The sequence below is a fragment of the Melospiza melodia genome, chromosome 19, assembly GCF_035770615.1.
Source record: "Melospiza melodia melodia isolate bMelMel2 chromosome 19, bMelMel2.pri, whole genome shotgun sequence".
In the NCBI taxonomy this organism is placed as follows: domain Eukaryota; kingdom Metazoa; phylum Chordata; class Aves; order Passeriformes; family Passerellidae; genus Melospiza; species Melospiza melodia.
The window spans coordinates 8845510-8857433 of record NC_086212.1 but is presented as its reverse complement, the minus strand read 5'-3'; the positions used below and the strand labels follow the sequence as shown (position 1 = coordinate 8857433).

The 11924-nt window shown below is 54.8% G+C and overlaps 1 protein-coding gene across 1 annotated transcript; it reads left to right on the top strand.

Moving 5' to 3' along the window:
• The first annotated feature begins 1039 nt into the window (after positions 1–1039).
• On the top strand, positions 1040–11479 carry TBC1D20 (TBC1 domain family member 20). The gene is made up of 8 exons (XM_063172385.1): positions 1040–1145; positions 3375–3560; positions 4678–4761; positions 6197–6383; positions 7145–7246; positions 8116–8257; positions 8824–9011; positions 9143–11479. Exons 1-8 carry the CDS (start codon positions 1103–1105, stop codon positions 9414–9416), a joined length of 1206 nt encoding a protein of 401 aa, XP_063028455.1. The 5' UTR covers positions 1040–1102; the 3' UTR covers positions 9417–11479.
• Positions 11480–11924: the final 445 nt, after the last annotated feature.

The window sequence follows — 11924 nt, the reverse complement described above, 5'->3', positions numbered from 1 at the left end:
GGCTCAGCTGGTGTGGCTGCAGGCACAGTGGCACCTGTCCCTTTCAGTGACCCCTCATCCCAAAGCCATTGCAGCAGTTGTTCCCGTGGACATTGAGTGATCTTCGCGTTCCTCAGTGGGTGCTGACGCCTTGGCCTGCAGCTGCTGCCTGTCCCAGGCACCCATCCCTCATCTGTTCTTTGGAGAGGATGGACATGTGCTTCCACGTTGCTTAGTTCATTTTAGGATGGGGCGTGTGGGCTGGATTAAACTGATTTGTGGGACATGGAACACTGCCCCTTGCTGTGAGGATTGCCAGCAGGGAGATGAGGTTTTTCACATACACCAGGATAGCTTTCTCCTCCATGCCTTCATCCAGTGGAAATCCATTGTACTTAATCTTTTATATCCTAAAGTGATGTGAAAGTTGGACTGTGTTGACTGTTACCTCAATGTGCTGTACCGTAAAAGCACCCAGTATGACAAAATACAGCTTGTTTGCACTGGTTCTGAGCTATGCAGGACATTTCACCCAGTTCTTTCGTTATTCCAAGCGAGGGAGGTTTGCATAAGGATAAGAATGGAAAAGGAAGCTGGGAGTGGTGGATGGCCCCAGTGCCTGCCAGCCCCTGCACGGACCCTGTGCATGGAAGGAGCTTTGTGGCCTGGATAAGCCCTCACAGCAGTGCCCTGCAAGCACTGACGAGGGAGTTCGGAGGGTTTTCGGGGTTTTTTGCGTGGTGGCAGCAGCCCCTGTGTGCAGCACCATTGTGGGTGCGTTACCCGCCCCCGGCACCCTGGGAATGGCCCGTCCGGCGGCCATCGGGGAGGGTTCGTGGTTGGTTTTTGTGGGTTTTAAGCAGCCCCTGAAGCGCGCTCGGGGCGGGCACAGCTGGGCCGCGCGCCCCCTTTCGCGCATGCGCGGCTGCCTCCGCCCGTGTGACTCGCCTAGCGGCGCCGCGCCTGCGCACTGCGGCGCCGTGACGTCCCGCCCGCGCGCCGGCGGGCGGGGGGCGGGGGGAGCGGGCGGGGGCGGGACGGGACCGGACGGCGCGGGGAGCGCGGAGCCCCGGCCCGGTCCGGTCCGGTGTCCGGCCCGGAATGCGCCGCAGCGCCCGGGAACATGGGCCGGCAGAGCCCGCCGCGCAACGGCGTCGGCGGCCACGGTACGGGCTGGGCCGGGCCCGGCGGGCGGGGGGCGGTGGTTCCGCTGAGGGGGCGGGGGCTGGAGCGCCCCCTGCGGGCGCGGCGGCGCCCCCTGGCGGCGGGGCGGGGCCGGCGCTGCGCTCGAAGGCGCCCCGCGGGAGCGGCCGGGGGCGCTGAGGGTCCCGGGGGTCCCGGCACCGAGCGAAAGGCCCGGCCCACCCTGCGGCTGTGCGGCCGCCGCGGGCTCGGGCGGACAGGAACCAGCCGGGCCCGGTTGATACCCCAGGGCGGTCCCCGGCAGTGACCGGGGGCTCTGCGGCAGCGCCGGGCTGGCCAGAGCTGGCGAGACCGTGTGTCGGTGCCCGGTGCCTGCAGAACCCCCCACGGACTCGTGTGGGTTTTATACCGCCCTCACCTTGCGTTTGTGTCTCTTCTTCCTAGGGTGAACCTGCGAGTTAAGTCTTGTGGTTGCATAAAACATTTTTTACAATGCACTGGTTTTGGTAATACTCGCAGCTATTGTCCCCTGTGTGTTTGAAAAGTGTAAATATTGCGGTCTTTATTAGTAAGTTTGAGAGGAGGAGCCCGCAAGATTTGCTTCTTCCTTGCCACTAGTCCTTAAGTTCTTTGTGTTGAACAGTTCTTCCTCCCGTAGGCTTTGTCTCCTCCTTCCCCAGGCATCGGTATGTGACAGCCCAGTGTGTGCGTGTGGCAGGGGATCAGGAACAGCTGGGGGTAGGGAACTGGCTGGGCACAGGGAACCGGCTGAGCAGAGCTGCCTTCTGTTGTGCAAATAACTCTGCTTGCACAAGGGGCCGGAAAGGAAATAAAAGAAACTGTAGTCACTGTGTGAGCGATAGGAGATTTAATGTTACCAGGATCTTGGAATTCGGAGGGAGGTGGAGCTCTTTCCTAGGCTGTTACAGCGTGTTTTGATCCAAGAAGTGTTTTAAAAGTGTCTTTGAGGAGGAACAGCATCCACTGCTCGACCTACTTAGCGTCCATGCGTGTGAACAGCCTGCCGACCTGCCGGCTGCCTTCAGACCTCGCTGAGAGCAGCACTTCCAGCCAGGAGCTCGCAGGATCAGGGCCGGGGCAGTGGCTGAGGTGCCACGTGGGCAGAGGAACGAGCTCCCCTATCTGCCGGGAGGGCAGGGCCTTGGGAAACAGCTGTTTCTCCATCGGAATCCTTTGAATTCCTCCCACCCCAAATCCTATTTGGACGCGTCCCTTGTAGAACGAATCCTGTTTGGATCCCAAGAGTTGTTGCATCTATGGGAAAAGCCTTTAGGGAAAGGCAGTGTTTGTGGCCTCATCCTGCACTCCGGTCCCACAGCTGCTCAGCAAAGCCTCCTTACTGGGAACTCCTCCAGTGTGGGATATCGAGTGGCTCTCGGCTGCTTCTCTCTTTCCTCACATGAGGCAGCGGTGACAAATTCCACCATGTGGTGTGAAGTAGTGTCCCTTCTCCGCTCCCTGGGAAGCTCTCTGGTGTCCTGTAAGTGTGTCTAACCCGAGCACTGTGTGCTTTTTGTGTTACCCCTTCCCTCCCTGCCCTGAGTTCCTGTCCTCCTCAAAACAGTGGGAATTATTTCCGACTGGCTGAGCTGAGTGTGTACTGATGGCTGGCAGGTATGTGTTTGTTGTAGGACAAGTCAATGTGCTTATGATTCTTTAACTCTGGTATAATTATGTCCTTTCTTGTGTCTGTTGCTGTCAGTGGAAATACTCAGGCTTCTTCCTAGGACGGCTGCACCTGGGAGTCGGTAGGAACACAGTTTTGGGAACACTTTTTCTGAACACTTTCCTAAGTGCTGATCTTAGGAAACACTTGACATCTGAGCTGGCAGTTGCATCAGAGAGCAAAGAGTTTCAGGATGGGTTTGCAGGGCTGTCTTGATCCTGTGTGGAGCCGTGAGCCGTTGGGAAGGACAGGAGCCAAGGGCTCTGTCTGGGCACTGGTGGTGGCTCCAGTGTCAGGAGGAGCAGCATGTGCCCCCCACAGTGGGACCCCCAGGATAGGGAAGTAGTGACAGTGCCCTTTGAGGTGCTCCCAATGCTGAGCCTGCAGAAATGGGGACACTCAGCTGGAGGGGTCCCCACCAGAGTCATCCCTGTCCTGGCAGTGCGGTGACTGTCCTGTGTCATCTCCCGTGTGTGTTTGTGTGATATCACTGTGAGTGCCTATTGCTAGCCCCCACTGTGTGCTGCCCCTGCCTGTCAGCTCATGTCTCTGTGACCTTTTGCAGACTTTGATGCTAAGAAGAAAAGAAAAGTGGCAGAGATTTACCAGGCTCTGAACAGCGACCCCATCAACGTGGCAAAGCTGAGGCGCATGGCGATCAGCGAGGGCGGGCTGCTCACCGACGAGATCCGGCGCAAAGTGTGGCCAAAGCTGCTCAGTGTTAACACAGATGACCTGCCCCCTCTTCCAGGTATGGAACAGCCTGGGCTCACCTGCTTGGGAGGAACAGCTCAGTGAACTTTGTCCCTGGAGGAGGGACGTGCTTTCTGACCTGTCTTTTCCCTGTGTGTGTTGTATTTCCCACTAAACTCGTGTACAAAGGGGACTCACTGCAGCACCAATACTGGGTTGTATGTAAACAATACATGACTTCTAAACACAACATTTGTTATTTTCTTTAGTGATAGTCATGGAATCAGTTCATTGTGGATGCAGTCGGTGTGGCCCTGGGCATTAGTAAGTTCACGTGCAGCAGAAAGGATCAGACTTGATTTGTTTTGCTCCCATGAAGAGGTGGCTGTGCTGAGCCCTGGTGTGGCCAAAATTCTCCCGATGTGTCTGTCCTAGGCAGCAGTTTGTTGTGTGAAGCACATGTGGTGTTTTGGTCAGAACAGGCACAGGGACAACAACCTTCCTGGTGAAGTCCCCACATGGTTGTTAAACCTTAGCAATGCAGGAGCTCTAGGTCCTGTAGCTTTTAGAGTCACCCAGGACAGATTTTGTTGTTCTTGATTGTGTGGTTGTTTGGAAATGTGCATCCCCCCACCTCAGTCCAGAGCTGGGTGGCATTAGGGTGATGTGAGTTTACCAGAGCTGCTGGAAGACAAGGTTTAACTTTGCATGATCACATAGAAGGAATTTGCTGGCCCACTGAACTTTTCTATTTTAACTGCCTTAGCTAACCCTGGGTGAGATTTTCCTCTGAATTGTTTCTATTTTATAAAGGATTCTTTATGATCTCCACAGCACTCCTCCAGTGCTGCTGCTGAGTACACTTTGAATTGCACAGCAAAACTGTGGAGCAGAGATGTTTCTAGGAGTACTGGGAGTGCTGCTGTCAGTTTAAGCATTTTAGCATGTGTTGTCTAAAGAAATAATTGTCTCATTTGCTGTTAGTGTCAGTGTGTGGCAATGAAAGTGCAGGAACAGGGCTGAGGTGTGACATGAAAAAGGGGATATGCAATGGAGTAGGGGGTGTGTGCAGCTTCATGTCCACACTGAGCAGGGATCTTCCCAGCTCCCTCACCTCACTCTTTCCCCAGGACCATTGCAGTGCTTCATGTTAATCCTGTTCCTCTTTTCCTCAGCCAGGAAGGAGCTGCGAGAGGACAACAAGGATTACCAGCAGGTGCTACTGGATGTGCGGCGATCCCTGCGCCGCTTCCCGCCAGGTGAGGGGGGTTCTGCTCTTCCCTCTCTGCCATGGGGCTCTCCTGGCCCACACCTCCCTGGGACACTGCACAAGGTGACACTCCATTATTACTCCAAGGGCCTGACCTCTAGAAAACATTTTCCATGTGAGCTCCCAGCAGCTGCTTCTTGCAGTGAAGCCCTTCTGCAGCCATCAGTTTCCTTCAGCTGTCTCTGCACAGATGGTTTTTGATGTGGCTTTTCCAACGTTCCACTTCCCCTGCCCCACTGTGCCCCTCTGCCAGGAGGCTGCTATTGGCAGGCAGTTGCAGCAGAGAGAGGATGGATCCTGCATGGATCTGGTGCACCATGACCTGTTGAGATTAGGACAGATGGAAAGCTTGAGAAACATACCATTTGTTTCAGTTTATTTTAGTCCATGGTCTTGCTCAGGAGCAGGGAAGGTGGGTTTGTCTGTGCTTAGAACAACCTCTGGTATAAAAGTCTCAAAATCAGGTTCTTGCACCAAATTTAACAGAACTTAAAACATTTAGAAGCAAAATGGTTTTGCAGTTGTTTAGTTCTAATGGGAGGCTGGTGCCTTGTGTTATTTATAAAATGCTAAATCCAGCAGCTCTCTGTGCAGAGCAGTCGTTATTTCTGGCCAGAATCTGCCTCCCCCTTCTGCCACTTTTATTTTGTATAAACACTTGATTCACTCTGATTCTTGCAGGCATGGATGCTGTGTGCAGGCCTGATTCCTGGAGGCTCTGCTCCTACGGATTTTTTTGCCCTTGAATGGCAGCCTCCTGCCTATTTTTAGCCACATTAGAGAAGCAGAGGAAAAGGAGAAGTTTGTCATTGCAGGATCTCTGCTGGGACTCTCTGCTTGGCCTTTGGTTGTTTTATCTGTTGACAAGGGCTGCCAGAAACTGGCTGCAGCTGTGCAAGGCAGGAACAACGTTCCCTGTGACATCCTGTCCCTAAACACGTGCTGTTAGCAGGGGACTGATAGAAAGTTGTGCTGGTGGAGGCCTCGCAGTCTGATGCAGTTGGCATAGTTTCTGTGAAAATGGGTCCTGTTGAATTTTTTTCCAGAACTCCTGGGAAATTAAAAATTACTAAAACATCCTCATCTGTGCTGGATGTGTAGGACAATTCTCTCTTCACAGCAGCACTGTGCAAACATCTGTAAACCCTGCTCCTGTCCTCCACAGTGGCTTCCTTGCAGATAAGGATTCTGCAGATCTAAATATTAAACCTCTCAGCAACTGGCCAGATTCCCCTGGCCCTGCAGAGTTTTGGGGGACAATTAGGGCTTTGGATAGTTTTTTCTGCCAGTTTTACCACCCTCCCCTTATGCAGCACATCCCTTGGGATCAGGCAGGTTAGTAAATGCACAGGTGCTCTCCTTGCACAGCACAGCAGGCACTGGTAGGTGCCACAGCTGTGCCACCTCTGCTGTTCCTCCCACAGGGATGCCAGATGACCAGAGGGAAGGATTGCAGGAGGAGCTCATCGATATCATCCTGCACGTCCTGCAGCGCAACCCCCAGCTGCACTACTACCAGGGCTACCATGACATCGTGGTCACCTTCCTGCTGGTGGTGGGGGACAGGCTGGCCACAGCACTGGTGGAGAAGCTCTCAACACATCATCTCAGGTACTCAGTGGGAGGAGAGGAGCTCTGTGTCCTCAGGCTGTGGGGACACCTGTGCAGGTAGAGGAAGGGGAGCTGGGAAGGCAGAGCCTTGGGTTAAAGCAGCTGCCTGTCATGCCTGTACCCAGAGGGTGACTGAGAGCAGCCTGACCACACAACAGCACGTGGCTTTGCAGGGAGATGTGCCCTGGGGAAGGGATAATTGAAGGCTGTCAGTTAATTTGTAGCATCTCTTGGAGTTGGAAAAGCCAACTCACATGCATTATCCATGGTTGTGTGGCTGTCAGGGCCTCTCCAGTCCTCTGGGCTGGCTCAGCTCCTGCCTCTCTCTTGTCCTTGCATAGCCGTGGGCAGCATGGTCTGTACTACCAGTGTCCTGTACCCCACACGAAGAGTCTTTCCTGTTTGTGCACTGAAATAAGAGCAAGCTTCCAGCTTGTGTGGTTTGAAGGGATTATCTCTCCTCTCCCAGGCAGGAGGCAGATTTTGGGTACTGGAAAGGCTTTACAGTTCTTGTGTGCACTGCAGCAAAATAAGAAGTGTCAGCTGACAGCAGTGTGATGGTCTGGGCCTGGGTTCTGTGTGCAGGTCAGCCCTGTGTGTCCCAGACAAGCTGGCAGGAGGCTGCTCCAAAGGGACAGAATTCCTGGGGGCTGGGGCCACCCTGCCAGCAAGGCTGTTTATTGCATGTGCTTCACCTCTGCTGTCTCCCTAGAGGGGGAGCTCGCTGATGTTGACAAAGCTTCTTTTAAATCTTTCCTCAGGGATTTTATGGACTCAACAATGGATAATACCAAGCACATTTTAAATTACCTGATGCCCATCATAGACCAGGTGAACCCTGAGGTGCACGACTTCATGCAGAGGTATGCAAATGTTCCCTTTGAGCCTCCTGGCTCTCCTGGTTACTGTTCACAGGGCCATTTTCACCCACACATCCCCAGCACCACAGTGGCTTCCTCAGGGAGTTAACAGCTGTCCCACAGCTGATGGTGGCACCCCAAAGGCATGTGGCACTCATTTCTGAGCAGGCTCAACCCTGTGATGCCTGTCTGGAGGGGTGTTACATGGTGCCATCTTCAGCCCATTTGTCTGCAGTCTGTGTTGGGAGGGCTGGGGATTTGGGGACAGTGTTGTACAAATGCTACAACTGCTTCATGTGACCACTTGTGTGGCTGGTGGGACCTTGCTAGTTCTGGGGATAATTCCCAGGTTTTGCATTAGGGACACACAGGTGTGGGAAGATCAAACCAGAAACAGGAAGGTGAATGGGAAGAGTCAGTTCAGAGCCCTTTTTCGGGCAGGTGTGTGGTTTTTTTCACAGCCAGAATGTCCTTGGGTACCAACCCTGATTGCAAACTCCCAGAATTAGTAAGCCCTCAGGGTAGGAAGGAACCCACACATCAGTCTGTGCTGCAGGACTTTGGTTGCCCTCAGGCCAGCAAGCCAGACAGTGCCATGATACATGACAAATTCAGGGTCTCCTGAAAGCAGCATTTGGCTTCTGCTGTGGCCCCACTGGATGTGACACAAATAGTGGCAGCACTTTGCCACATGGGTGGCACAGGGGATAAACAATTTTTTCTGTCAGAGGTGCAGTTCCTGCTCTGGGGGGATTCAGTGCTCCACTGACAGCCAGCTCTATTTCCCCAGGCATGGCTGTGCAGCACAGGGCTGGCTTGGGAGCATTTCATCTCTGTTTCCAGGCTGACCTAATGGCTCTTTCTGTGTGTAGTGCGGAGGTGGGAACCATCTTTGCTCTCAGCTGGCTGATCACCTGGTTTGGCCACGTTTTGTCTGACTTCAGGCACGTTGTGCGATTATATGACTTCTTCCTGGCCTGCCACCCACTGATGCCCATTTATTTTGCAGCTGTGGTAGGTATTGATGGAATGGTCAGGGATTAAATGAGCTGTTCTGAGGTGGTAGGAGTTTGGGGCTGCAGAGGGAGGCTGGCAAACCCAGTGCTGGTGCACTGATGTCCTTGGTGATGGTGAAGGGCAGGTGGGATCAAGGGGAACTCAGGGCAGCCTGAGGGTGTCCAAATGTGCAGGCTTTACCAGTTCAGTGCTGTGGAGGCAGCAGGACACAGTGGTTTTGTTTCCTCTCATGCCTCCATCCTGCCCGTTCTGCTATAGCAGAGGGCAAGTCATGAAGTCAAACCCTGTTGAGCTTCTGCCCCCATCTCCAACCTGCCAATAGCAGGCTCTGCTCAGCAGACAGACCTAAGTGCCCTGAAAGAGGCTTCCATGGCCTCAGAGTCTCAGAAGGGGTTTGGCATTTGTCTTCCCACTGAATGCTTCACTGCAGTGTGTCCTCCTGAAGAAGGTCTTTCAGCTGGAAGTAAAGTGGTTTTTTTTTCTTCTGGCTCTGAAACAAGTGCCAGCATCTGCCAAGGAGTTGTCCCCACTTCCTTGTCTGTCCTCCTCTCACTCCTCTGCAGATCGTGCTGCACCGGGAGCAGGAAGTCCTGGACTGTGAGTGTGACATGGCCTCTGTGCACCACCTCCTGTCCCAGATCCCACAGGACCTTCCCTACGAGTCTCTGATCAGCAAAGCCGGGGACCTTTTTGTCCAGTTCCCACCATCCGAGCTGGCCAAGGAGGCAGCTCAGGCAGCTCAGGCGGAACGGTGAGTGCTGGGCAGCCGTGTGCTCCCTGCATCCCCTTGTCAGGCCTGGCCTCCCTGTGGGGATCTTCCTTGGCAGAGGTTGCTCCCGGGGTGAGCAAGGGACACTCCTTGACCTGTTCCTTCTCTTGCAGAACTGCGGCTTCCACTTTTAAGGACTTTGAGTTGGCATCAGTGCAGCAGAGACCAGACACTGTGTTGAGGCAACGCTTCAGAGAGCGGCTCCGAGGGGAGGAGCGGCTCCGGGGCGAGGAGAGGACAAAATCCTTCTTGACAAAGCCCCGGACCAACCGCTTTGTCAAGCTGGCAGTGATGGGGCTGACGGTGGCCCTGGGAGCAGCTGCCCTGGCCATGGTGAAGAGTGCACTGGAGTGGGCACCCAAGTTTCAGCTGCAGATTTTCCCCTGAAGCCGGAGGAAGGGCCTCTGCTGTCACTGCATCCACCCCCAACAGGAAGGGCTGATGTGTGATGAAGGACGTGCCCAGAAACGACCTGTCTGAAGATTATTTTTTATTCTTACTGCATCCAGTAACGCTTTTGGCCTTTGTGACAGAGGCTGAGGGAACCAGCCCAGCAGGACGGTTCCCCACACCGTGCTCACCTTGTTCCCCTTTCCCTGTGCAAGGGTGAGCAGACAGGCACTCCTGCTGTCTCCTGAGGAACCAGAGGTATGGACAAGTTTGGCTGTTCAGGCTGTGCTCAGGTGACTGTACAGAGGGAGAGCTGTGTGTGGGCTGTGCCCAAATGATCCTGTGTACTCCACTGGGGAAAACTAGTGGGAGTGAGAGCAGATCTTTGCCTGGAGGAGTGTCCAACAGGGTTTGTTCTGGGTGCTTGCGTGTGTGAGGATAGAGGGCACTGCACTCCTGAGGAACAGGGCAGCCCTTTGGCTCTTCATTGCTCCAGTGTGCCCCACGATCTGCCTTCAGCTTTGCCGGTGCTCCAGCTCTTCCCTGTCCTCTGAGCACCCTCTGAGCAGAGCCAAACCTTTCCCACACCCTGGCCAGCACAATGCTCTCAGCTTCTCTTCAGTGTGTAACACTCCCTGGCTCTTTTTGCTCCCACATTTTTGCAGCCTGATCTGTTTGTAGGGGCCAGGAGCAGACCTTAGTTCCCCCCAGCTCTCAGGCACTGCCACTGCTGTGCTGGCAGTGCTGTGACCATATCTGGGGTCAGTGAAGTGAGCACGAGTGTGGTCACCCTGCCAAAGGTGTGCACTGTCATGTGCCAGGTTATGCTACCACAAGCCTTAGTGGCACTGTAAACACCCTTTGCAGACTTCTTTAATAGCTCTGGAAGTGGACATTACCCGTGCCCATGGGGAGAAAGGCTTTCTCCACCTTGTGAAACACTTTACACAGGATAGAAGTTGTTGCACTAGGAAATGTGACAAAAACCTCCCCCACGCGCTGATCAGGCTTCAGCATGACCTCTGGAAATAACATGAGGGGTTTCCCAAAAAGGGCACCCTGACCCCTGCATAGCTCCCATCTCCCCACCAGTTCCATTGGCAGTCCCAGCGCTCCCTGCCCTCCAAGCTAAGCAGCAAATCCTTCTAGACACCTGAGTGTCCCACTGAGACAGAGCCAATAGACACTCTATGCCTCTACCTCTCCCCCAAGCTGCTAAATCTCCCTCAAGTGTCCTTACCTGTCCCTCACAGCTCCCTCCCGCTGCCCCATCATTGCTCTGTTGTGCCCAAAGCCATCTGTGCCATGCCCAGGGGCTGCACACCTGAAAAGGAGGTGTTGGTGGAAGGGATTTTGGGATAGAGAAGAAAACTCATGCCCTGCAAAGCTCAGCACCCCCCACTCCCACCCATCTTGGTCCATAACCGCCCTGGGTGTGTTCTGGTTTGCCCCCAGGCCCTTGCTCATGGAAGGGATGTGCCTTTCTGGCCAGAGGGCAGGTGGGCAGTTTTCATTCCTGACTTGTGTTCCCAGGAAGCTCTGAGCAGGAGTTCCCTTTGCCTCTGCAGGTGAAATGTGCAGTGGGTGAAACTGCCTCGTCCAGGCAGGCAGCAAGACCTGTTCCCTCCTCTCCTCAGTGGTGCCAGTGGCCTTGGAGAGACCTGGGGCTGCTCAGGGGCTCCTCCCAGTGTGGCTGAAGGCAGAGCCCATTCCTGGCCCCTTGGCATCCCCAGAGCAGCAGAACAGGACTGGGGGCTGGGCCACTTAGCACTTTAGAAACCATTGGTGCAGGAGAATGTGGTGACCTGGGAATGCTGCTGGAGGGCCCAGGACTGCTCTGTACACTACACTGAAGGATGGGATGGCTGGAGCCCCCCAGAGGAGCCCCTGCATTCCCTGGCCATGATGCACTTTAGTTCTTGTGTTGTCCCCAGTGGGGGGAGAAAGGCCTGGGAGGAGACCAGGGTGCTTCAGTTACTCTGTACAAAGACTTATACACCCCCTGTAAATGCAGATTTCTACAAGCCCTAAAACTGTAAAATAAACAGTTACTAAACACACTTCCTGCCCTCCACAGACCAGGGCTGCCAGATCTGCTCTTGTGGCACCCTGGGGCCCAGAACTGGCACCTTCCCTGCAGTGGCCAGGCCAGCTCAGTGTGGCCTCACACCCAGCAGCCCCGTGGGAAGAGGAGCAGGAGCAGAGCCAAAGGGTGTGTGCGTGCCCCGGTCACTGCTCTCCATCCATCTGCCTCCCTCTGGGCCAGTGCCAGGCCTTGTGTGTGCTCTGGCTCTCCGGGGTGTCCCCCCCATCAGCAGCGTGGGGCTGGAAATAGCCTGACCTGCCAGGCTGCCCTGTACCCCAGGCTGGGTGCCCGGCTCAGGAGGAGATCCCGGGCACGGTGCCCGACTCCCAGGGCACGCTCTGCTGAGCTGGGGTGGTGCAGCCGTCTTGGCCAGGCTGGAAGTGGTTTTGTCTGGATGGCTCAAGGCTGGCAGCCCTGCT

Excerpts from the sequence above, each read along its gene's own strand:
- TBC1D20 (XM_063172385.1), top strand. The coding sequence starts at position 1,103 with ATGGGCCGGCAGAGCCCGCCGCGCAACGGCGTCGGCGGCCACG. Across the intron at positions 4,762-6,196 it reads CCTGCGCCGCTTCCCGCCAG|GGATGCCAGATGACCAGAGG; the intron begins GTGAGGGGGGTT and ends TTCCTCCCACAG. Across the intron at positions 9,012-9,142 it reads CAGGCAGCTCAGGCGGAACG|AACTGCGGCTTCCACTTTTA; the intron begins GTGAGTGCTGGG and ends CTTCTCTTGCAG.